Source organism: Xenopus laevis, chromosome 4S (assembly GCF_017654675.1).
Source record: "Xenopus laevis strain J_2021 chromosome 4S, Xenopus_laevis_v10.1, whole genome shotgun sequence".
Lineage (NCBI taxonomy): Eukaryota > Metazoa > Chordata > Amphibia > Anura > Pipidae > Xenopus > Xenopus laevis.
In genome coordinates, this window is record NC_054378.1 from 85,955,656 (window position 1) to 85,980,936 (window position 25,281).

At 39.3% G+C, this 25,281-nt stretch overlaps 1 protein-coding gene across 2 annotated transcripts in view; it reads right to left on the reverse strand.

Annotated features, from left to right (window-relative positions):
• Positions 1–20,820: 20,820 nt before the first annotated feature.
• hs2st1.S (heparan sulfate 2-O-sulfotransferase 1 S homeolog) overlaps positions 20,821–25,281 on the reverse strand; it is a 61,298-nt gene continuing 56,837 nt past the window's right edge. The window contains exons 7-8 of one of the 2 annotated variants that reach the window (XM_018259548.2): positions 24,158–24,315; positions 20,821–22,355 (exon numbers count right to left, since the gene is read on the reverse strand). In XM_018259548.2, coding sequence (XP_018115037.1) covers positions 22,129–22,355; positions 24,158–24,315 — 385 coding nt within the window. In that variant the 3' untranslated portion in view covers positions 20,821–22,128. 2 annotated transcript variants of the gene reach the window in all.

Below are 25,281 nucleotides of genomic sequence, written 5' to 3' on the forward strand. Positions count from 1 at the left end.
TGTTGTTGTTGAGCTACCCATTCCCTGCTTCCCAGCCATTACCAAGTTCACCCAGTGGGCAGTGTAGGTGACATACCTGCCCTGACCATGCTTGGAGGACCATGCGTCAGTAGTCATATGGACCTTTGGCCCAACACTAAGTGACAGAGATGCGGTAACTTGGCTCTGCACATGTTGGTACAGGTGTGGTATTCCCTTTTTAGCAAAAAAATTGCGGCTGGGTACCTTCCACTGCGGTGTCCCAATTGCTACAAATTTGCGGAAGGCCTCAGAGTCCACCAGCTGGTATGGTAAAAGCTGGCGGGCTAAGAGTGCAGACAAGCCAGCTGTCAGACGCCGGGCAAGGGGGTGACAGTCAGACATTGGCTTCTTACGCTCAAACATGGCCTTCACAGAAACTTGGCTGGTGGCAGATGACTGGGAATGGGAACAGGTGGTCAAGGTGGAAGGCGGAGTGGAGGGTGGTTCAGACGGGTCAAGGAGAGCAGAGGTAGAGCAGTAAGATGCTGGACCAGAAGGAGTGTGGCTTTTAGTTTGCCTGTTGCCTTTGAGGTGTTGCTCCCAAAGTGCTTTGTGCTTGCCGCTCATGTGCCTTCGCATAGAAGTTGTACCTATGTGGCTGTTGGGCTTACCAAGGCTCAGTTTCTGACTGCACTCATTGCAAATTACAATGCTTTTGTCAGAGGCACACACATTAAAAAAATCCCACACTGCTGACTTTTTGGAAGTGTGCGATCTGGCGGTAACAGTAGAAGTTGGCGGCATTGGCGGCAATGGCGGGTGCGTTGGCCGGCTGAACACAGGTGCCGATACATGTTGTTGCCCTACTGATCCCTGCGGGCTGTCCTCCCTGCTTCTTCTAAGTCTTATTCTCCTACTGCCTCTCTGACTCTCCGTCTCTCCATCTGAACTACCCTCCTCTTGCTCTCTTCTACTAGGCACCCACAAAACATCAATCTCCTCATCATCATTCTCCTCAGATGCATCAATTTCTTCTGACACATCACAGAAGGAAGCAGCAGCGGGGACCTCCTCCTCATCACTCATTATGTCCATCTCTATCGTGTTCTCTGCCAGAATTAAATCTGGTGTAAGGTCCTCATCTCCTTCATCTTCTTCTGGCAATAATGGTTGTGCATTACTCAGTTCAAGAAACTCATGGGAAAATAACTCCTCTGACCCCAGTGAAGAAGGGGCACCGGTGGTGGAGGAAGTGTTACGTGGGGTGGCCATAGCAGTGGAGGATGAGGAGGATGTTGTGGTAAAGTTAGAAACGGTAGAGGATGGGGTGTGCTGTGTAAGCCAGTCAACTACCTCTTCAGCATTTGGGAGTTCAGGGTCATTGGCTTTTTTAAAACTGGGCAATTTGCTAGGGCCACAGGATTGCATAGCAGCACGGCCCCTAGCACGGCCTCTGCGTGGCGGCCTGCCTTTGCCTGGCATTATTTTTAAAAAAAACAACAACAACAACAAAAACTCAGTTGGTTTTTCTGGAAACGATAATACACACAGCTAGATGGCGGGTTGAAGAAAACAGTGTGCAAATAATGCCTACAAGGTCAACGTATACACTACTACAGCGGTGGATACGGATTACGTAAAATATATGAATGCTGCTTTAAAAAAAAGTAACTCAAGTGGTTTTTCTAGAGACGATAATATTATCAATATTTAGACAAAATGTGAACAAGCTCACACAGCTAGATGGCGGGTTGAAGAAAACAGTGTGCAAATAATGCCTACAAGGTCAACGTATACACTACTACAGCGGTGGATACGGATTACGTAAAATATATGAATGCTGCTTGAAAAAAAGTAACTCAAGTGGTTTTTCTAGAGACGATAATATTATCAATATTTAGACAAAATGTGAACAAGCTCACACAGCTAGATGGCGGGTTGAAAGAAAACAGTGTGCAAATAATGCCTACAAGGTCAACGTATACACTACTACAGCGGTGGATACGGATTACGTAAAATATATTATGGCTGCTTGAAAAAAGTCACTCCGGTGTTTTTTCTGGAGACGGTAATATTATGGATATTTAGACAGAATGTGAACAAGGTCACACAGCTAGATGGCGGGTTGAAGAAAACACTGTGCAAATAATGCCTACAAGGTCAACGTATACACTACTACAGCGGTGGATACGGATTACGTAAAATATATTATGGCTGCTTGAAAAAAGTCACTCCGGTGTTTTTTCTGGAGACGGTAATATTATGGATATTTAGACAGAATGTGAACAAGGTCACACAGCTAGATGGCAGGTTGAAGAAAACAGTGTGCAAATAATGCCTACAAGGTCAACGTATACACTACTACAGCGGTGGATACGGATTACGTAAAATATATTATGGCTGCTTGAAAAAAGTCACTCCGGTGTTTTTTCTGGAGACGGTAATATTATGGATATTTAGACAGAATGTGAACAAGGTAACACAGCTAGATGGCGGGTTGAAGAAAACAGTGTGCAAATAATGCCTACAAGGTCAACGTATACACTACTACAGCGGTGGATACGGATTACGTAAAATATATTATGGCTGCTTGAAAAAAGTCACTCCGGTGTTTTTTCTGGAGACGGTAATATTATGGATATTTAGACAGAATGTGAACAAGGTCACACAGCTAGATGGCAGGTTGAAGAAAACAGTGTGCAAATAATGCCTACAAGGTCAACGTATACACTACTACAGCGGTGGATACGGATTACGTAAAATATATTATGGCTGCTTGAAAAAAGTCACTCCGGTGTTTTTTCTGGAGACGGTAATATTATGGATATTTAGACAGAATGTGAACAAGGTCACACAGCTAGATGGCGGGTTGAAGAAAACACTGTGCAAATAATGCCTACAAGGTCAACGTATACACTACTACAGCGGTGGATACGGATTACGTAAAATATATGAATGCTGCTTGAAAAAAAGTAACTCAAGTGGTTTTTCTAGAGACGATAATATTATCAATATTTAGACAAAATGTGAACAAGCTCACACAGCTAGATGGCGGGTTGAAGAAAACAGTGTGCAAATAATGCCTACAAGGTCAACGTATACACTACTACAGCGGTGGATACGGATTACGTAAAATATATTATGGCTGCTTGAAAAAGTCACTCCGGTGTTTTTTCTGGAGACGGTAATATTATGGATATTTAGACAGAATGTGAACAAGGTCACACAGCTAGATGGCGGGTTGAAGAAAACAGTGTGCAAATAATGCCTACAGGGCAAATAATGCCTAAAAGGTCAACTTATACACTACTACAGCGGTAGTAAAATAAAAAAAAGTAAAATAAAAAAAAAATGAATATTAAAAAAAAAAAATTAAAGTTGGTGCTGCTGAACTACTAGGAGCAGCAGATTAGCACACCAGTCCCACTCCCCAACACTGCTAGACTAATAGCACTGGGCTCTTATAGTAGTAGTAGTAGTAGTAGTAGTAAAACAACAAAAAAATAAATAAAAGCAGTCCTTACAAGGACTACTGTTATTGCAGCAGTCAGCAGATGAGATCAGAAGCAGGACAGCTGCCCACTGCAGCTACATACAGAGCACTGCAGTAGAAGGTAGATTACTAGCCAGCAAAGCTACCTAAGCTAAAATGTCCCTCAAACCCCTGCAGACTTCTGTCCCTCCAATAACAGAGCAGTATCAAAACGATTACTAGCCAGCAAACTTTCAACTGTCCCTGAAATCACTAACAGGCAGCAGCTCTCTCCCTACACTATCTCTTCAGCACACACAGGCAGAGTGAAAAAACGCTGCAGGGCTTCGGTTTTTATAGGGAAGGGGAGTGGTCCAGGGGAGAGCTTCCTGATTGGCTGCCATGTACCTGCTGGTCTGGGGTGAGAGGGCAAAAAAAAGCGCCAACAATGGCGAACCCAAAATGGTGAACGTCGCGCGACGTTCGCGAACTTCCGGCGAGCGCGAACACCCGATGTTCGCGCGAACAAGTTCGCCGGCGAACAGTTCGCGACATCTCTAATCCCTGATATACAGTATATAAATAGTTGGGATCAAGTACAAAGTATTTTTTTATTATTACAGAGATTATTTGGATAAAAGGGAGTCTATGGGTGATGGCCTTTCTGTAATTCGGAGATTTCTGGATAATTAGTTTCCAGATAACAGATCCCATGCATGTATTATATAAATATACTAAATTGATATAATTTTAAAACTACTGAGAGTGGCATAACTAATGCACCCTGTGCCCCCCCCAGGGCCATCGTTAGTATCTTCAAACGAAAAAAAAACCCCTCATTTTACGAAGATGAAACTAAACACATGGCGACATTCTGGTGCATATTCTTGAAAACTTTCATCTCTCATTCCTAATATGTTTATTATGTAAAAAATTAATTGAGTTCTTTAGACCTTGTCACATGTAAGCAACCCCTTCTGACAGCAGCATGTACAGTTGCCTGTTTGCATCTCAGTCATCCCCCCATTCCTTATTCAACATTTGTTAAAAAACAAAATAATGCAGTAACATAGGAAAATCAACATAAAAAACATGCATTTACAAAATAGATGTATTCTCTCAAATAATAGAAGTATATCAGCTTGTAGAATTCTAGGAAACAAAGCGCAGTTCTAAAAATATACACAATTTTCACCTGTACATAAGTCAGAATAATCATTTAAACAACTGGCACAGCAAACACGGTGTTTACTGTATACATGCAATTTGTTTCCAGCCAATGCTGGACTCTCTCAGTACTTGGATGAATACAAAAAAAGCCTCTTTATTAAAGGTTACTATAGTGATGCACTCCAAGCATATTCATATAAGCCTTTCTTAAGGATGCTCCATCTGACCCAGCATGACACACAGCACAATGACACAATAATTAGATCATGAAAAGGATGAAGCTGTTTAAGAATTAAATGACACTGATTACACTTGTGTGAAACCTGCACTGCTAAATGGAAGCTTGTTCTTGTAATAAACAGAAACTCTCCTCCTACATTAATATATAAGGCAGTGCTATCCAACTTCTATGGTACAGAGGGCCTGAATTTTTCCAATCTACATGGTGGAGGGCCAATAACGGAAGCCAGTGTTAGCCACTCCGATAATGAAAGCAAGTGTTAGCCACTCCGTTTTTTTATTTTGTTACCGCAAAACCATGTCCACATTAATAGCACACCAAAAAACCAAATGGTTGGTGCTCACTGCAGGGATCAGGGAACTAGGGGTAGGCAGAGTAGGCGGCTGTCTAGGACACCATCATTGAGGGGCGCACTTTTTTCAAGTGTTTATTTAATAATGTTGTACACTTTTTTTATTTAAAAACCATCATGGTAAGGAGGGAAATGGTAATGCAGGACAGGGGGGCACTGATTGAAGCTCTTTTTTACCTGCCCTGGCAAGGATATCACTCATATGTAAAAAAAAGCGAAGTCATATTAAGACATACCCATAAACCCATATGCCTCCTCCTCCCCTGTGTATAATACAGTACCCCAGCATATGATTAAACACCTTAGGGGCCACTAACAATAATTTTCAAATGCTAACAAACCCCCAAAACAAATACCAAAGTATGACACAAAGTATGTACTACATACAGTGACACAGTGCTGGTGCCCCATTAGCATTTTGAATAAAGTGTAAACAGGTGAACAATGTGGGCAGTTCACAGGTGTGAATAATGCAGGGCATTAGTCTGAATTTGAGGTTTAGACAATGCAGAGGCCAGTTAATCTCTACCTTTTAAATCTACATATGGTAAACAGACACAGCAGGCAGACTTTGATGTGGAGGGCCACATGAGGGGGGGTCGTGGGCCGCCAGTTGGACAGCCCTGATATAAGGTTATAACAAGTCGCTATATGAAAGCAGGCCATGATCCTTGGAAGCAGCTGATTGCAGGTATGGGATCTGTTATCCATGAAGCTCTGAATTACAAGGAGGTCATCTCCCATAGAGTTCAATTTAACCAAATAATTTACATTTTTAAAAATGATTTCCTTTTTTTTCTGTAATAATAAAACAGTAGCTTGTAATTGATGGCAACTAAGTTGCATGAATCAATATTTGTGCTAAATCAATTCTTTTGGGTTTAATTAATGTTAGTAGACATAAGGTAGAGAGATCCCCTATCAAGAAAATACCAGGTTTGTTGCCAACCTGGCTGTTTGTAGAGATGTTTTAAAGGGCACCTGCTGCCCTAAAATATTTTCCCCCGATAAAAGTTCGGGCTAATAGAGCCCACACTCCAGTCGGGAGTCTAAGGAACCAGACAAGTCCCTCCCCTGTTTTTCTATATATGACATCATCCAGCCCAACTACAGGCTGGAGAACACCGACTGGTTGAGCACCCTTTGCATCCCTGGAAGAGGAGGAGGACCCAGGGAAGTGCCTGACTTTGGAGCCAAATGCACAGGGTTACAGACAGAGCTGATAAAAGGAGCCCTTGCTGCAGCAGCCAGAGCCAGAGAGAGGCAGCAGGAAGAGTGCAGCATGTAATGGACAGATTTGAGTTTCAGCCTAGAAGGAAAGGGTGCCCTGTATTGTGTTCAGTGGATGAATGTCAGTTGCAACTCTTGTGTGTCCCTGGTGTGAGGACAGGCGTTTCTCATGAGTCTGCCATGTGGGAGCTACAGCCTCTATCCTAAAGGAGAGGTACATTGGGGCAGGTAGCACTGCCTGGGGAATAAAGAACTCTGGAGAAAAGGGGCATTTCATGCGAACTGAACTGTGTTGTCAACCTGGAGTGGAGAGAGACTGTGCTAGTTCCTTAATCCACGTTTCCCCAGTGTAGGAATATTATTGCATTGCGCTGTTTAACCTATTCTCTTATTTATTCTTGATATGAAGTTTCTCTTGGTTTACTACAAACTGTGTGTTTTATTTTCCTAGAGGAATTCCCGTGAGGAGTGATCCTTAGTGCTCACTAGGTGGAGACACTGCGCTGTAAATCCTAGTTCCCAGTATCTTTCATATGCAAAGAGAACTCAGGGCTCTGGATTGCAACGGGTTACTCACTATTTAAAATACAATATAACCATAGGGTTATAGTAGGTTTTTTTAAAAAAAAAAATTGTCACCACCAGTGTTAGGACACTCACACTGGAAGGGAGCTCTCGTTTCAAGCAGCCATGTTGTGCAGTGCACATGTGCATAATGAGCTTCTGATATCACATGCATGCATGTGCCCCAAAATGGCTGCTTGAACCGGGAGCTCCAACCCAGTCACAGATGGAGGGGGGGACAGAACCAGCACTGTTTTGAAATATTAATGGAAATTGTGTTTATTGTCTTGCATTTGAACACTGTCAGAAACATTATAGTACATTTATTTGGCCTGTACAAGAATTCCTTCAGTAATAAAGCTAAATGTAGGGCTCCTGCAGCACATTAAAATTTACACATCAGGGTACAAATTGCACAACTTCCAGTCAGTGCCTATCCTACCTATGTACCTTCAGCACACTAAACTCCTTCCTAATGCCCCTGTGTCTCACCAAACAGTTCCCAGACATCCTCAGGGTCTCAAGCGTTCTTGTACACATTGTTAATTTGCATTCTTTTTCCATTGTATTTTTAGGGCAACTGCAAAACATTCAAAATAGCCCCCTGCCGCATGTGTTAAATTGCCACCACCATTCACTATCAGCACTGAGGCTTGTCAGCCAGTCATAGCATAAAAACACTGAGCAATGCGTGAGCAGGCTAATTCTGGTGTTTGGGCTCTCAGGAGAATGTCATTTTACACTATAGAAGACTGGATGGGGTGATTTTGGGTATTTTGGAAAACACCAAAAACATGGCTTGCACACTCCTGTGAATCATAAGCCAATCTGTAAGTAGCACAGTTCACAGCCCTTACAGCACATTGTGCCCCAAGAACTACTGATGAGTGCACCACTTCTAACCCCTTATACCAACCTTGGTGGCCCTGTAGGTTGGTCTAGTCCCACTCTCTTAAATTGTTACCTGTACAGAAAATATAAAGCAAAATTGATTACAATAGGCACTCGTGGGCAAACCCACTTGGAATTCTTCCTCTCAAAGCTCATCCAGATTGCTATGATTCATTCTGGATGCATTGGAGATGAACACAGCTCTGCATTAGGGTCTGTCTGGCTTGATTGCATTAATGGAGGCGCACATCTAGCTTTCTCTTAAACAGAGAATATGAGGCCAGCTGCTCATGAATTGAAGATGAGCTAAAGTGGGTCAGTAAAGGCCATTGGTATCACAAGGTATCCAATCACTTATTTTTTCCTGTATTTTAAAATGCCTTTTACTGATCTCATCCAACCTAGTGTGGGAGCTTTTTAGAGCAAATGGCACTGCCTAGCAAAGGAATGGAAAGTATTATGCAACTACTTTTTAAAAAAAATTTGGATTTCTCATTAGAGCCGTTATGGCTGACCCCACACATATGAATAAACACAAATCTGGTGATCAATGTTTTTCTGTGGAGAATAAGGTATGCCATTATGATTTACTGAACATTAATAGAAATAAACAGATGCTAAATGCTAATTAAATCTAAAATACATTGACCTTTGCTAGGCAGAGATGGTAATTCATGTAACTAGGGAAATGGAAACTTTTTTTAAATCTCCTATTCATTCTTAACAGTAAGAGTGGCTTATTTTTGAACAGAATAAATGAACGATAAACCAATACCAATAAAGTTATTAACTAAAGCAGCCTGTTCATAGAGTTTTTAATCTGGTCCAATATTTGAGTTTAAAGAAGGAAAGTGCTGCCATTGGCTAAATGATTCCACATGTGATTCTCACAGAGTCTTATTATTGTGAATCTTTTTGCAATACACAGAGTTTCATTTGGGTGATTGAATTGGTTTTGCTTTCTTTTTAATTCAGACATGCATTACAATTGCTATAATATATGTGGTTTTGCCTGCGCTCAGTTATTGTGAAGGGGTCTGTACTCACACAGACGCATGTATGCGCCGAACGCAGATGAAATGCAACATGTTGAGTCCCACCTATGTTTGGCGCTTACATGCGTCATATAACATGTTGCATTTCACCTGCGTTCGGCGCATACATGCGTCTGTGTGAGTACAGCCCCCTTCACAATAATTGAGTGTGTCTACTCCTGCACTCCCCTACGGCTAAATGGAAGAAAGCGCAATGCAGAGGAGCGCAGGCAAAACCGCCCATGTGTAAGAGCCCTAATACACGACCGCCTGGGATACTTTACAAAAAGTCTCAGTGTTGTATAATATGTTGGTTGAATGGCTGCAATTACCAGATTGCATCTTTATGTGAACATGACTGACTGCCCTATGAACACTAGATGGCAATATGTGAATGAAAGAGAAGGTGGATCCCTTATTCAGCTGTTCCCCTGTATATGCAGCTACACCAGTTTGAAGAATCTTAAAAGAACCGGATAAACATATTTTAATCTGACAGATTTTAATGTATTCAATAGAATGGAATGGAAAAATAATGTATATAATAATTGTTCCTCTTGTAGTTTCATTTGCTACTGATGACATCTTTGATAGGACAACTCTTCTAAGATTTCTATATTGCTTGATGCAAACTTTAGTCCTGTTTGATACAAGTGTTCTGTGTGTTTTCCAAAAAAACTGTGTGTTAGTGCCTAGATAGAATAGTCATCCAGTCTGTAAGAGTAACTTTATAGAAATAAAGCTGCTTGTGAATGGGTCCCCTGAGACTCTGTTTGAGGGACACTATGTCACATGGTTTCCAAGAATAGTAGGTATAGGGTCTATGTCAAACAGTGTCAAGAGAACTGAGGGCTACAGACAGTTGAGAGTCATTTCCTTATGATGATCTGTATCCATGTGATGATCTGTTCAGTAAATGTGTGAAAAATGTGTTCTCTGGTGCATAGTGTCAACTTCATGGGCCATGATTGGGTAGCTTCTCACTGGCTAATTAGGTGCTCCCTATCCTCTTTTTGAGAGACGAGAGGATCTAGGAGAATCGGTTGGAATTTTGACAAAAAAGCAAACTAGTTGCCAGTTTCCTATGGGTGCTGCTGGAAGATATGCCGGGATACACTGGGTGAGCGTGCCAAGAATGTTTTTAGAAGGTTATAAGGGGGTTTCTGCTTATGGTTATTTACACTTGGTGTGGTGTCAAACCAACAGGGAAGATTCATGTTCTGAGATTACAAACTTGAAATGGTAAAGACGCAGGAACAGGCAGACTAGCTGCTTAGTGTTTTTTATTAACACGACATGTTTCAAGCACAAGGCTCTTCATCAAGAAGAAGACATCACTTCCTCCCATGTTGGAATCATTTTAATATTTTATGTTCTGAGATTGGTTTTCTGATGTTAATGTGGTCTGAGCATCTGTTTCACTGAGAGTATATGAACTTCAAAATGACCTGTTGTTTTGGACTTGAAAGTCTCAGGTACAATGTGCCATCTGCTCAAACAACATTAATTCCCACAGACTGTAGAAATAAATCAATACCATTAATATATGAATCCATGAACGTGCCAAGCAGCTGCTTTCAATTAAACTGAGGCTGGGTGGAGAAACATTCCACCCCTATCCCTAAACACACCATTCTCTCTTGGAGGGAAATAATGCTTCATTTCGGGTTAAGACATTCTCTACTTGGTGTAGATGCATGAAAAGAAACAAGCAGCTGCATTTACATGGCATGTTGGATCTGTATATATATTTATATCTGTTTATTTATTTATTTCCCAAAAGGAAATGTTCGATTTATCTATGTATCCAATACTTTCCTATTTTCCATGTGAAGACCTTATTTACTGCCTTACTAGGACGGCAGAAATTCAGGGGCGGCAGAAATTCCAGGGTGTCATGCCGCCCAGCCGCATTAAAGTCAGTTGCGCATGTGCAACTTCGCATATTCAAGAAATGGGAGGGAGATGCTGAGGGGGAAGGGGAGGGAGACTTAAAGGGGAGGCAGAGGGGAAAGCAGAAGGGGAGGCGGAGGGGAGAGAGATGCGGATGGGGGAAGCAGAAGGGGAGGCGGACAGGGAGGGGAGAGAAATGCAAAGGGGGACACGGATGGAGAGGCAGAGATGAGCAGAGATGGCCTAGGGGCGCGCCGTTTTTTAATTTGGTGCCTGCCCCACAACTTTGTAGTTTTTGTGTCAAAAAGTTGCACAATTTTATGGATTCAGCCATACACTCAGATTTTTTTCAAATCCTGCTGAAAAAGGCTGAATCCTGAATGTAGTGCATCCCTTATTGCAGTTGATCTGGCCAATTATAAACAAATATTCAAGTTTAAACACAATAAAAAATGCAAAGTTTGCTACACTTCTTATCACATATAGCAACCCATCATCAGGTAGCATTTCCAGATCAACTTTTTCCATGCAAATATCTTATTGGTTGCTATGAGTTACCGGTCCTAAGCAAAAGTTGTACCTTTTATTACACATAGAGCAAAGGGTGAGCTTGCCAGAGAAATTAGTATTCCTTTGTATAGAATTTGTAGGGGGCATCATTATCAAAAAGTGAAAATAGAGTTCACTCTAATAAGTATTCCTCTAAAAATCCTTACACTTTTTTTGCATATCCTATAGGATGCAGGGGACTGGGGGGGGGGTTATAAAGGGGGATTTAAAAGACCAGTAACCTAAAAAAAAACATTTTTAAAAATTAGTTTTTACTGAACGAAAAAAAAAGCACCAAGGCAGTTTTAACTTTAAATGCGCAAAGTCTTTATTAAGAAATTACTTACTGATTCTCTACTTGCAGTCCTCTTCAGAAAGGCGACAGGGCGACAATCCATTGTGCGGCGCTCGGTTTCTTTTCCCTGCCATCTATAGGAGATAGCCAGGTAGGAGAAATCGAGCACCGCACGATGGATCGTCACCGTTTCTGAAGAGGAGTGCAAGCAGATAATCGGTAAGCAATTTCTTAATAAAGACTTTGCACATTTAAAGTTACAACTGCCTTGGTGGGTTTTTTTTTCGTTGAGTAAAAAGAAATCTTTTTTAAAAAAAATGTCATGTTACTGGTCCTTTAAGGATCGAGTGCCTAATTCTATAGGTGTCATTCCTGTAGGGCCAGTAACACTAGAAAAATTAAAGTGCCCTATCAGTATTTGCTTACTGCCTTATTTGCCATCATTTCTCGGAAGCGAGACATTTGTATTTTAATATAGCTTTTCTGGCAGTTCATATATATTTATTTTGAAGACTCCATTAATATAATAGACTGAATAGGATTTTGTGAGTAAATTGGTAAAATATATCTTTAGGGAAGGGTTGCAGTTTTTTTGTCCGCCTAATATCCTTTAACTCTAAAACAAGTGAGAACATCTGACTGGAAGTGAAGGACGTCAAGACATCCAATAATAAGTATTAATGTATCTCCTCATACAGCCCTTGTTGCTATTTGAATACAATTTTAGCAGGAGGACAATTTATAAGGGTGAAATATTGATTACATATAAAAATTCTGAGATGAGCCAAGAGAAAATACTCAGCTAAGTGTGACTCTCCAGTCCAGGAGATCAATTTTTCATCTGGAATGATCAATATTGAAAACAGAAGTTCGGCGGCAGTTTGTTACTCTGAAGACTTCGGCTATTACAGAGATATTACACCTTAATGCAGTTGTATATCAAATACACTTTTATGGATCACTGCATTCATTTCATGAACGAATCCCAATTTTAGAGCATTTTAAAAATATATTACCTTGGGGGGTCATCCTGCTGTGAATCATTTGTTCTATTTATGGAGAAATGCTACGGCGTAGACGACTACTGGAGAGGACACAGAGGGAATCAAAGGAGGGAAAGTATCTTTTTGGTGGTTAACGGTCATAGTGGGAATTCTTGAGTCCTATTTTTAAGAACTGAACTAAAGCATAATGTTTGGGGCTGAAGATGAACCAGAATTTAATATTAGAAATCTGTGGCTAAACTGCTTTCATTTTTATACAGTTCCGATTCCTTTGTGTACTGGATGTGTCCAATGAAAATGTCATCGTGGATAGCTTAAGTAATTGCAATGACAGCACTAGTCTCTATCTCTTGGCTGCAGGCAAAACATGCATTTGTATAAGTATCCGTATAAATGCCACAGACCATCAGCAAGTATAATGAGAGTCCATTGGGTCCCTTGTCTTCAGTCTCCATGTTTTTTAAAGGGATACTGTCGTGGGAATTTTTTTTTTTCAAAACGCATCAGTTAATAGTGCTGCTCCAGCAGAATTCTGCACTGAAATCCATTTCTCAAAAGAGCAAACAGATTTTGTTATATTTAATTTTGAAATCTGACATGGGGCTAGACATATTGTCAGTTTCCCAGCTGCCACAGTCATGTGACGTGTGCTCTGATAAACTTCAGTCACTTTTCTTCTGTACTGCAAGTCGGAGTGATATCACCCCCCCACACACACACACACACACAGCCCAACAACAGAACAATGGGAATGTAAACAGATAGCAGCTGCCTAACACAAGATAACAACTGCCTGGTAGATATAAGAACAACACTCAATAGTAAAATCCAGGTCCCACTGAGACACATTCAGTTACATTGAGTAGGAGAAACAACAGCCTGCCTGAAAGCAGTAGCATCCTAAAGTGCTGGCTCTTTCTGAAAGCACATGACCAGCCTAAATGCTAAATACACTTGCTGGTTCAGGAATGACATTTTATATTGTAGAGTGAATTATTTGCAGTGTAAACAGTGTCATTTAGAAATAAAAATGACATCTAAAAATCAATCCTTTAAGGTTCCAAGTCTCACCCTCATCTATCCACACTTGGCAACCAGTCTCGCTGCAGTTTTAGTTATTTTTCCAGGTGAAGTCATAACCCCCAGGCAAGCAATAATATTTACATGTGTGCCAGGACCAATCAATATGCAAAACAAAAATTGTAAACTGTTTGCCAAAAGAAAGAAAATGGAATTCTAGGCAAATTTACACATGCACGAATTAAACATTTTTAATGGTTTTAAAGTTTTTTGTACATGTATATTATACCTGTCTTTTGTCTGGTTCTGATTTTTGAAGCATTGTAGCAGAAGACAGTTCTCCAGGTCTGTTAATCAGCTGGCTTCCGCTATATTTTATTCTCTGAGAATGCAGAGAATAAGAACAGCTAGGCAAAGACGTGATTTTATTTACAAATACTGTAAATGCTAAACCATATATTTTCAATGAATGTATAGTGGAAAGTTGCTTAGAATTAGATGTTTCACTATTCTTAATAGAGTAATTGGGGTGGAGATTCCCTTTAACAGCTAGACTAACTTACCTGGTGCTATAGAAACACTATAATAAATATTTAATGATGGCACCTGGGTCTGGGCGGGTCACAAAAGGGCTGGGGCCCACTGGGTTTTTCCCGCTATCCCGTCTGCCCAGACCGACCGTATGTTGCACTAAACAGCTGCCATATCATCGGATCATACCTACTGATCCTGAGACCCGTAGGATGAGGATGATGCACCAGGTTGATACCTTTTTCAATGAAAATGAGTACGAGCTTGGGGTGTGCGGTAAGCAATTATAATTAAGGCAGATTTAACAAACTAGCAACCCCTCAGGGATTAAACATTTCATTCTCCTCTAAATATATTATTAATAAAAACTGAATCTAAGAATTAATCTTCTTTCTGGGCATTGATGACCTTGAAATTAAGAAGCATTTTCAATTTTAAGTCAGGAGTCAAGGAGAAGAAAATAATTCAAAATCCCAAATATTTCAAAAATATATTCGTACAGGCATGGGATCCGTTATCCAGAAAGCTCCAAATTATGGAAAGACCATCTCCCATAGACTCCAATTTATCCAAGTAATCCAAATTTTTAAAAAATAGTTTCATTTTCTCTGTAATAATAAAACAGTACCTTGTACTTGATCCAAACTAAGATATAATTAATCCTTATTGGAAGTAAACCCAGCCTATTGAGTTTATTTAATGTTTACATGTAGTAGACTTAAGGTTTGAAGATTTAAATTACAGAAATATCTGTTATCCAGAAAGCCCCAAGTCCTGAGCATTCTACATAACAGGTCCCATACCTGTATACCACTGTGTACATAAATAGCATGACCAAAGGATCTGTTTTTCTTAAAATGAGACAAGTCTGTACTACTGATCTTTTATTACCATTGTCATTGCCTTGAAAATGAAATCCCGAAAGGCTCTTGATGTGATTCAGCATAATAGGATACAGTTATGGGATCCGTTATCCAGAAAGCTCTGAATAACAGAGACAGACTCCATTTTATCAAAATTTTTGAAAAAGGTTTCCTTTTTCTCTGTAATAAAACAGTAGCTTGTACTTGATCCCAACTAAGATATAATTAATCCTTATTGAAAGTAAAACCAGCTTATTGAGTTTATTTAATGTTTATATGATTTTCGCTAAGGTATGAAGATTAGTGATGGGCGAATAAATTTACCAGAAATTTGCGGCGAATTTCCGCATTTCACCCACGGTGAATAAATTCGCAAACTGCAATGAAAATTTGCAAACTGCGGCGAAAATTAGCTGGTCGAAAAATCCGCTGCATCAAAAATCAAAGAATAGTCGTGAATAGTGGTGCACAAAATTATTCAGACGCCCATTGACTTTAATGTATTTAAACAAAAAAGGCGTGCGCATAACAATTGATGCGGGCATCAAAATAATTTTGACGCTCATTGACTTCAATGTGTTTTATGAATTTTTCGTGGGACAAATTCACCCATCACGAATGAAAAGCCAAAGTACAGAAAGATCCGTTATCCAGAAAACCACAGGTCCTGAGCATTCTGGATGACAGAATTTTGGCTGTTGTCATACTCTTGTCTGACATTGTAACATATTGTAAGAACCTTACAAATCACACATTTCGGAGCAATAACCAGCAGAGCCGCCAGTTGGATATCCAATTCATTTGACTGGGAAGTAATTTGCAATTTTTGTACAAACGAGTACGAAAATAAAAACATAGAAAAGCCTGATTGAAATCACTAAGTCCATGTAGATACATCTGTGCATTATTTACAGCTTTTTTATTCCGGTTTGAAATGCTAATATTTAAAACACATTACAAAGCACTTTAGTAAAAAATATCCTACAAGTAAAAGTGTGGAAGTACGAAACCTTATACCACAGCTCAACTGGATTTGCATTGAATTGCTAAACACTGCGATATACAGAGATAAAAGCAGGGACCCCACAAAACCAACAAAGGAACCAATCATGGCAATGGCAATATTATGTGTTTTCATCCCTGCAATCCTCTATGGCAGCAGTTGACAGTTTTAAGTTTCTTCACTTGCCTGATACAGCTGGAAAGAAAAATGAAAGGGAACATATTACAGTTCAGAGACCTACCTCTGTGCTTTGGTAGTTGTAGGTAGTAGCAGACTTGGCTTTACACACAGAATGATTACCCTAGAGGAGAATATGGTTCAACTGTATTGCACGACTTTGTGCTACTTGCAAACGTTTTCTCTGGAAGCTGAAATGAAGTGAGGGGAATCAGCTTTGTGACCCAAAACTTGGTTCGTGATCATATATGCACATTATCTTAATTACTATTTTCTATTGTAGGAAGAGATATTACATTACTAAGGGGGGGGGGCTTATAGGAAGCCACCCAGACAGCATGGAAACCCATTTTGGGATCCTGACCGACAGCTTAAGAATTCTCTCACTGTTGCATGAAAGATTTTCAGCCGTTTTGAAACCCTATATATACAGGAAGCATCTCAATTATATAAGCAACTCCAGATAGATGGAAACATTGGGCTGAAGAAGCACACTCATTATACATTGAGGGGCAGATTTATCAAGGGTCAAATTGAAAATTTGAATTTTTAAATTTTATATTTTTCGAGTTTATTTTAGTGTAATTCGACTAGGGAATAGTCCAAATTCGATTTGTCTGTTTAAGAATTCGAATTAGACTATTCATCGTCTAAAACCTGCCGAATTGGTGGTTTAGCCTATGGTCGACCTATGGTGGACCTCCTACAATCAAATTGAAGTGGTTTGGTGGACTTTTGAAAAAACAATTTTTGAAAAAAAAAAATATATTTTTTGGTGAAAATTCGCATTGAATTTGATTCGAATTTACAGTTCGATCCTATTCACCGTTTTAAAAAAAATATATACATATATTTTTTTTATAAATTTTTCAAAATTCGAGTTTATGAAAACCCTTGATAAAGGGTTGGTTATGAAACCCTTGATAAATCTGCCCCTTAATATTTCATCAATTTAATCAATACAATAAAAATGACAATATGGCAGATTCTCATTATATTTAGAAAGTAATTGTCCTGACAGTACAAGGCTTAGGGGCAGATTAATTAAGGTTTGAATGATAAATTAGAATTTTCAAAAAAAAAATTTGGGGGTCAAAACTCACAAATTCAAAAGTCACCAACTCGAATTTGAATGTGAGATTTATCACACCTTGACCCTGGAAACAGTTAAATTCAAAAATTCTCCAGCTAAAACCTGATGAGTTAATTTACAAGTCATTGAAGAGAAAAACGTGCGTTACCGCTCCTTCTCACCGCATGTTATACACACAAGAAACTGTCAGCTTGTAAAATGTTGGGTGCTGGAATCCTTCGGCGTCTCAGGCTGCATTGGTTTGTAGACAGAAAGAAGAGGTTCCGCACACCAGAGTAATATAAAAACCTCAAAACTTGATTCATCCATTGGTAAAAATTGGCACATAACAGACGTTGCTTGACGCGTTTCGGGCGCATGCGCCCTTAATCATAGGCATAGAGGTTTATGAGGTCTATGCTTATGATTAAGGGCGCATGCGCCCGAAACACGTCAAGCAACTTGCCGATTTTTACCAATGGATGAATCAAGTTTTTTAGTTTTATATTACTCCGGTGTGCGGAACCTCTTCTTTCTGTCTTCATTTACAAGTCAGTGGCAGAGGTCTGATGAACCATTTGAAAATTTGAATTGCCTGACAAGAGTTTTCTTCAGAGAAAAAACTGGAATCGATTTGAATTTTCAGGTTGTTCATATTCTATTGAATATTAGACTTTCGAGTTTTCTTAAATAATCTCCCATACAAATTGCAAGTACCTTCGAATGTATTAGAGTTAAATAAAATTCACATAACTTCGGAATTCCTCCTTTGATAAATCTGCCCCTTTGAAAAATGTGATTTTTTAAATAAATTGTGATTGGTTGAATTTCGAGTTCATTGGAGTTATTTAAAACTCCGATAAAAATTGGACCAATCTAAAGTTATTTAAGAAAAATCTTACAATTTTTCAAAGTTAGGTAAATAGGATCGACTCGCAAACTCAAATCTTGAATGTCAGGAAGGCTGCAAATAACTCCAAATTTACCCCAGAAAGTCTTCCATGGGCTTAAACAGCAATTCGGCAGGTTTAAGGTGGCGGATAGTCTAATTCTTAAAGCACCAGTGTATAATAAATTTCGATAAATTGAATTGAATCTTAATAATTCCCTAGACGAATTTGACAGTTTTGGCCATAAAAGATCTCGAAATTCGAATTTTCACTTTGAACCTTGATAAATCTGCCCCTAAGTGTGTGCACAACCTCTAACCCCCTTGGGTTAGGCCTTGATACTTGGGTTTTCAAGCTAAAAGCTGCATGCCCTGTGACAAACTGTTCAATTCTTTTGTGCGCGGTTGTTAAAAATGGTGTACTCAGGTCAGATTTGATAAAAAAAATGTTGTGTTTTCACACAAAATTCTTTGTGTGCACCACAATTTATTATGTGCGCTGGCCTCAAAAATTTTCTCGTGCACACACCTTAGAGCGAACACTGCCAACTGCCTGCAGTGCCAACAACCCAATGTATTAGGACAGTGATCCCCAACCCATTGTATGTTGCGCTAAGTGGCCTCAAAGCAGACGATTATTTTTGAATTCCAGGCTTGGAGGTAAGTTTTGGTTGCATAAAAACCAGGTGTACTGCCAAATCACAGCCCTTATTCAGCATCCCCAGGGACTTTTTTTCATGCTTGTGTTGCTCCCCAACTCTTTCTACATTTGAATGTGGCTTAAGGGTAAAAAAAAGTTAGGGAACTTCTGTATCAGGGGAACAAGCAATTAAATCCAACTGGTAGATCTCTCCTTGCCTAAAGCTGGCCATAGACGTGCAAATTTACCTTCACATTGGACGAACCATCTCCCGACCTGCCACTAACCATTCAGATGAAATAAAGTAGAAAAAGAACAGACTAGATAATGTTCTGCCCCTGACAGCAATCGTACAAAAGATAGGTCCCACAAAATCTGGTGACAGTCTCACATTGATATCGTCAGATATGCAGAGATCTTATTGGCTGACAGAAATTTTCTAACCTGTCTGATTGTCTGAACGACCAATCTCCACGAAGAATGTCGGAACAACCACACATGGCCTGAAAATCGCACAAATCAAAGATTTGTACAATCAAATCTTTGCGTCTATGGCCAGCTTTAGCCACTATAGTCTTACTGCAGATTGGCAACAAGAATTTAGAAAACAGGGGACTCTCTAAAGTAGCCGCAATCTTCCTTTTCTCATAGGCGGATACAATCTCTCTGTACAATTATGTCCGCATAGGTATTCACCCTGCATTAAGAGCAATTCTGTTGCAGAATTTGTGGGCTTACTGCCTCTATAAAGGGAAAATAAAAATCCAATTTCTGGACAGTGAGAGCATCAGATACTACTTTGCCTGAATGTGCAGAGGATACACGAGTGCTCACAAATTGATTTACATTGTGCAATATACCAACATGCAATGTTCCACATCTCTGGCATTGTGCTATTTATACTTTGACATGTAGTGGCTTGGGCACGATTCACACTTATGCATTTTGAAATAGAACACAAATGAGGACCTTGACTGATTGCCATGATGCCTCAACAGGGGAATTATTATCTAGCCAGCTATTGATGCTTAGGTTCTCTAGATAAATGGAGCGAGTACACAGCAATTTAGAGCTATTTTATTATGTACAGCAGTGGGATGGTCAGTTTCTAGCAAGTGACTATTAATTATAGCAACTAAATGAATGTGAGTACAGATAAATGCTTTTCCATGCCCAGCTGCTGCTGATTACTCTCTGCAAGTGAAGTAAAGAAAGATACGCAGAATAATGGAGAGGTATGCATTCTATTTATAGGATAAAGGAACAGTAGCCTTACAAGATAGTAAACTACATCTCTAATGGCAATCAGATGTGAAAGAAATAAAAAAACTAGTATTAAAAGCAATTGTATAAAGGTTATGGCACTTGGGGCAATTGAGTGAGTCTTGTCACCTGAGCGGTTTCCTACTGACTGGACAGGTGACCACTAGGATTCACTACCCTTTCATTACTTTGGTGATTATTTGCACCTTACGAATGAATGAGGGCTGGGCTGTATTTGTAGATAGCAATTGTTCCTAGGGTGGCTGTTTGAGGAGGTGGCCCACAGATGCCAATGTATAGTTAGTTTTCTGGCCAAAGATCTATGTGACACTTTCATACAAATACTTCAGTGCATGTGCAAACTTTATCTGCAACCACAACCCAAGTGAAAGGATCATGACACTAGATGCTGGTTTTGTGTGCAGACTCATAGTGGGAAAGTTACATTATGAGGAACCTTGAGCATTCTTGACTTCAGTAAAAGTAGGCTCCTCTTATAAAATGTTATCTTTGTTAGGGTTGGCATGTCCTTTAATCCGATGGCAGATTTGAGTAGGAGGGGCCTGTATTGTGCATGTATTTATTGGTAAATGGGGAGCATTCAGCATTCCAGTCCCTAAAGCAGAAGTGGCCTGAAATACATCCTGGAATGGGGGAGATTCTCAGTGCCTGCCCAGAGGGGGGAAAAAAACTCAGGCAACAAAACATATGCAATAGAACTGTATTCAATTAACCTAAGTGTCGGTAATATCAACACCTAAAAATACAACAGTGCTTTTTGGTGCAAGTAAGGTTTTATACATGTAACTAATCCCCGTGTGGTCTGGCATTGGTCTCCAGGACCCCTTTTAACTAGTAAAGTTTCCTCCTAATATAGAAAATGGTAGTTAAAATTAGGCACATAATTATTTGGTCACAAAGATGAACTACACATTCAACCTGGGTACCAGTAGTAAAGGTTAAAGAAAAACTACTACTCAAAGTGGGCCCATCAGCCCAATGGGTGCTCTTTTATAGAAATGATAGCGATTGTGAAGCAACATTTTTTTTCAAGGTACAGTTCACTATATGAACCCCTTTCATTTGGCATTTCTGGCCTTTTAATACTCACCTGGTCTGCTTTAGTTTATTCAATTAGTTACAATCAAATCAGCCCATTGAGAAGGAAAAATAATAATAAATTGCAGAGATCAAAACATTCAGTTTGCTATTGCCCCTAGTGTTTTGCTTACAGTATGATGGTAGTATTTATTTGTGATATTAATAATTTCTCAACAGCAACCCTTTATCAGAATGCAAACAATGGTAGAGCAAAAAACTGTAGAGACGGTGCCATTGTATTGACCTGTAAATGTACACAGTGCTAAAACCCAGGCAAGCAACCCAGCAATCCCCACACTGTGTGTATAAGTGTTAACATTTCCAGGAGTGTCCCATGTACACAGTAATATATGCCACTACAATTGGGGTCTGTTTATGGAAAATAAACTAGAAGATAAAAATTGTAATGGGGTATATTTCCCTTCAATTGCAGAGACAGTCTCTGATTGGCCTAACCCTGTAAGGTGTTTTGAAAACCCGCTACAGATACGACCAGTCTTAATGACAGAACCACCAAAGGGTTGTTCTGAAGCAGGTAGAGGACATGATCCCCAGAAATGAGAACACCACCAGCACATCATTCAATCCTAAACCAGTCTCTCTTTAAATGAAAATAAAAAGTGACTTTGTCTGTACAGTGTATATCTGGCATTTTCCAGTGTTCATTTGCTAAAGCAAGTCCACGTTTGTTTCTGCTCATGGATGTGATCTCTTGGCAGAGTTGTTTAGCTGGATATCCCGTGAAGGTCACAGTTCCTTAGTGGTGAATATTTGATATGGCTCATTTGATGACAACCATACCAAGCTACCAATGAACCGTCTCAGCGGCACAATTGCCACGTCTGTAGGCATGAAATTAAGTCCTAAGAACAAATGGTGTAGTCGATTAAACATATACTGTGCAGTGTCTTCCTTAGTTCGACTTTGGGTAAATCTTTTCATAAAAAAAGTTCTGTGCTAGAACATACAGTTCTCCGTCTTTTTCTCGTACTGCATGTGCTCTGACAAACTGGAATTGCTCTAGAGCAAATTCATAGAACTCATTCTCCATCTTCCATATGTCGGACTGCTGCAGCTTTGCAGTTGTCTCTTTCGAAGGGGCCTTCTTTTCTGTTGTTTTTCGGAGATGGGATTTCTTCCCTTGAGGACATGAGAGAACAGAAGAAATAGTTAGAAAAGTGGAGACATATCCTGGCTGAACATCTAGGCCAGTGATCCCCAACCAGTGGCTTGTGAGCAACATGTTGCTCACCAACCTCTTGGATGTTGCTCTCAGTGGCCTCAAAGCAGGTGCTAATTTTTCAATTCTTGGCTTGGAAGTAAGTCTTAATTGCATAAAAACATGTGTACTGCCAAGTAGAGCCTCCTTTAGCCTGCAAGTCCTCATAGGGGCTACCAAAAAGTCAATCAAAGCCCTAATTTAGCATGCCATGGGATTTTTTTCATGCTTGTGTTGCTCCCCAACTCTTTTTGCATTTGAATGTGGCTCATGGGTAAAAAAAGGTTGGGGACCTCTGATCTAGACATTCAAAAGTATTTCATTCGTGGGGTATCATAGTTCTAGTCTATAGCTTTTATTGTCATTTTCATTTGTCTGAATGGAAATACCAGGATTTCCTTATGAATAATGTTCACATTTTTAATCCAATAAAACTCAAGAAGTTAGGAATCTGCTATCTGTAAATACAGTAGTCAGTCTGAGCAGAAGTAGACCAAAATATATATAGTTGAGTAAACAGGTCCTCACTCAGTTGCTTAGAGGAGCCCATGGGTGTTGAGTGTTAAGAGATGTTATTAAGCTTGGTAATGGCCAACAGATGACCACTCCTATTTGGTTTTTAGGCCTAATGAGATAATTAGAGACACAAAAACATTGGACATGTGAAAGGGTGTCCAAATATTTGAATAAGGGTTTCCGGATAACAGATCCCATACCTGTACTATCTTTGTTCCTGTGTTTTAAAGTCTAGGAAATAAAATGTAACTATAATTAACATTTGCAAATATGTTGTTGGTTAAGCATATCTTGGGAGTCTACTTTTCACTGACAAAATTAACTAAATATGTTATTTGTCCAAACGTGCCCAAAAATTTGCATTCAACTATAAGTAGCACATGCAATCCTTTATGCTGGGTAATAATGCAGAGAAAATGGGTTGTTTTTGCTGGTAACATTATAGCAGAAAACCATTATGAATTGTTCCTTAAAAATAAAATTAGGATTAATGCACTTTTATTACACAGACAGATATCTATGAAATGTCAGTGGAATAAATTAGAGACATTAATGGAAACGAGTGATACAGGCATAAAAACACAGGCAAAAGCAATGTAAATAAAGAAAAGGCCATGAATAAAAAAGGATCAGAGACATTAAAACATTTTTAAAATGGGATTTTTCTTCCAAATGTTTTAACTGAATTATGGCTCTCCTGTGAGTGAACAGGGATACGCTCCAGTATTGTTGGCAAAATGCCCTAGTCCAAGACATTGCCATGACTTAAAAACACAAAAGGGAGTATGAAGGGGTCTTGTCTGTCCGAGACCAAGGCTTTGAAAAGGAGAATGATAACATCATGGATGCAAGGACAAAACACCTCAGGCCAAAACAAAAATAGTACAAGAGAAAAACTGGGTAATATGCAACAAAAAGTCTTAAGTTTGCCTGCAACTAGTAACCAATAGTAACAGCTGATCAGTAAATGCTGCCTGTTAATTGGCTGCTATGGGTTACTACACAAACAGTAAAACACAAGACCAATTGTTACATTACCACTACCTTTTATATCTGCTGTGTGGTCAGAACAGAGAATTTGTTTTTCCCTAAGACTGCAATTAGCATACATTGAACAGCTGAACAGTACCCTATCATAAATCCAAGAAGTGCCTTGTTAAAAACATTAAAATGACAAATGTATGTAAAAGTATTGTTCCATGTGTACCTGAACGATAAAGCTCTGTTGCACCCCTGAAGAATCTGGGTAATGCTGCTTCTAATAACATGATGAAGTCTTCAAGTTCCTCTGTGACTCCTACTAAAAAGTATTCATTTACAAGGTTGTACTTGGCTTGCTCCAAAGCCCATCTGCTCCCCACATTCCTGAAATGACAGTTTATAGAGATCTGTTCAAACATAGGGAAAATGGATTTATAAATCGACAATTTAATATGCTGGGCAGTCGGTGCAACAGAAGAACCTATTTTTCTCCATTATTTTGCATCTCCATAACTGTTACTATGGTAACTGTTGTACTAAAATAATACAACTGCTAGGACAGATTTTTTTTCCAGTGATAAAAACAGAATCAGAAGAATAGCTGGTAATATTATTTTATACGCCTGCTCTCTTGTTGGGTTTGTTGTGGCACAAAATATTTCAGCACAAGGGAAGCGGACACAATTTCATTTCCATTATCATGCTAGCATTGCATGGATTGGAACAACACGCTTATAATAAGCAGCTGAAATAGCTTTTTTTAGGTATGAAAGCAGCTTTTTATTTATTTATTTTACTAATGCTTTGATTAACCTTCCACCAGAAAGACTGAGAAGCTACCATTCCAATCTGACATTCAAAATTAGTATTCTTAATATGGCACGCAAAAGTATAAAAATAAAATACATTTCTTATCAATGTTGCAATAATGAAATCTATATAACTATCTATCCAAGGAATATTTTTTTTTATTACTTTTATTTTACACACACATGTACATAATTGTGGGATGTGATTAAATGGCTAAATGATGCAGATGTGTCTCTTTCTCTCTATCTGGTGAATGAGGACCGTGTTCATATGACATATTGTAAACCCTATTATACAACGGGGTAAATTAGCATCTATAGTTCTTATTTATTGAATTCCTAAATATGGGCCCCACCATCAGAATAACAGGAAGTAGAGACAAGCTCTAACCCCCAGGATCACAATATTATCTGTCCATGTATAAACAGATGGTTGGACAATGGTGTCAAAATCAGATAGACATCTGCGCATGCATGCCACATTTTTTGAGTAAAATTACAAGGCCTTATTGGATGGTGGTATTGGTCTACAAAAAAAACA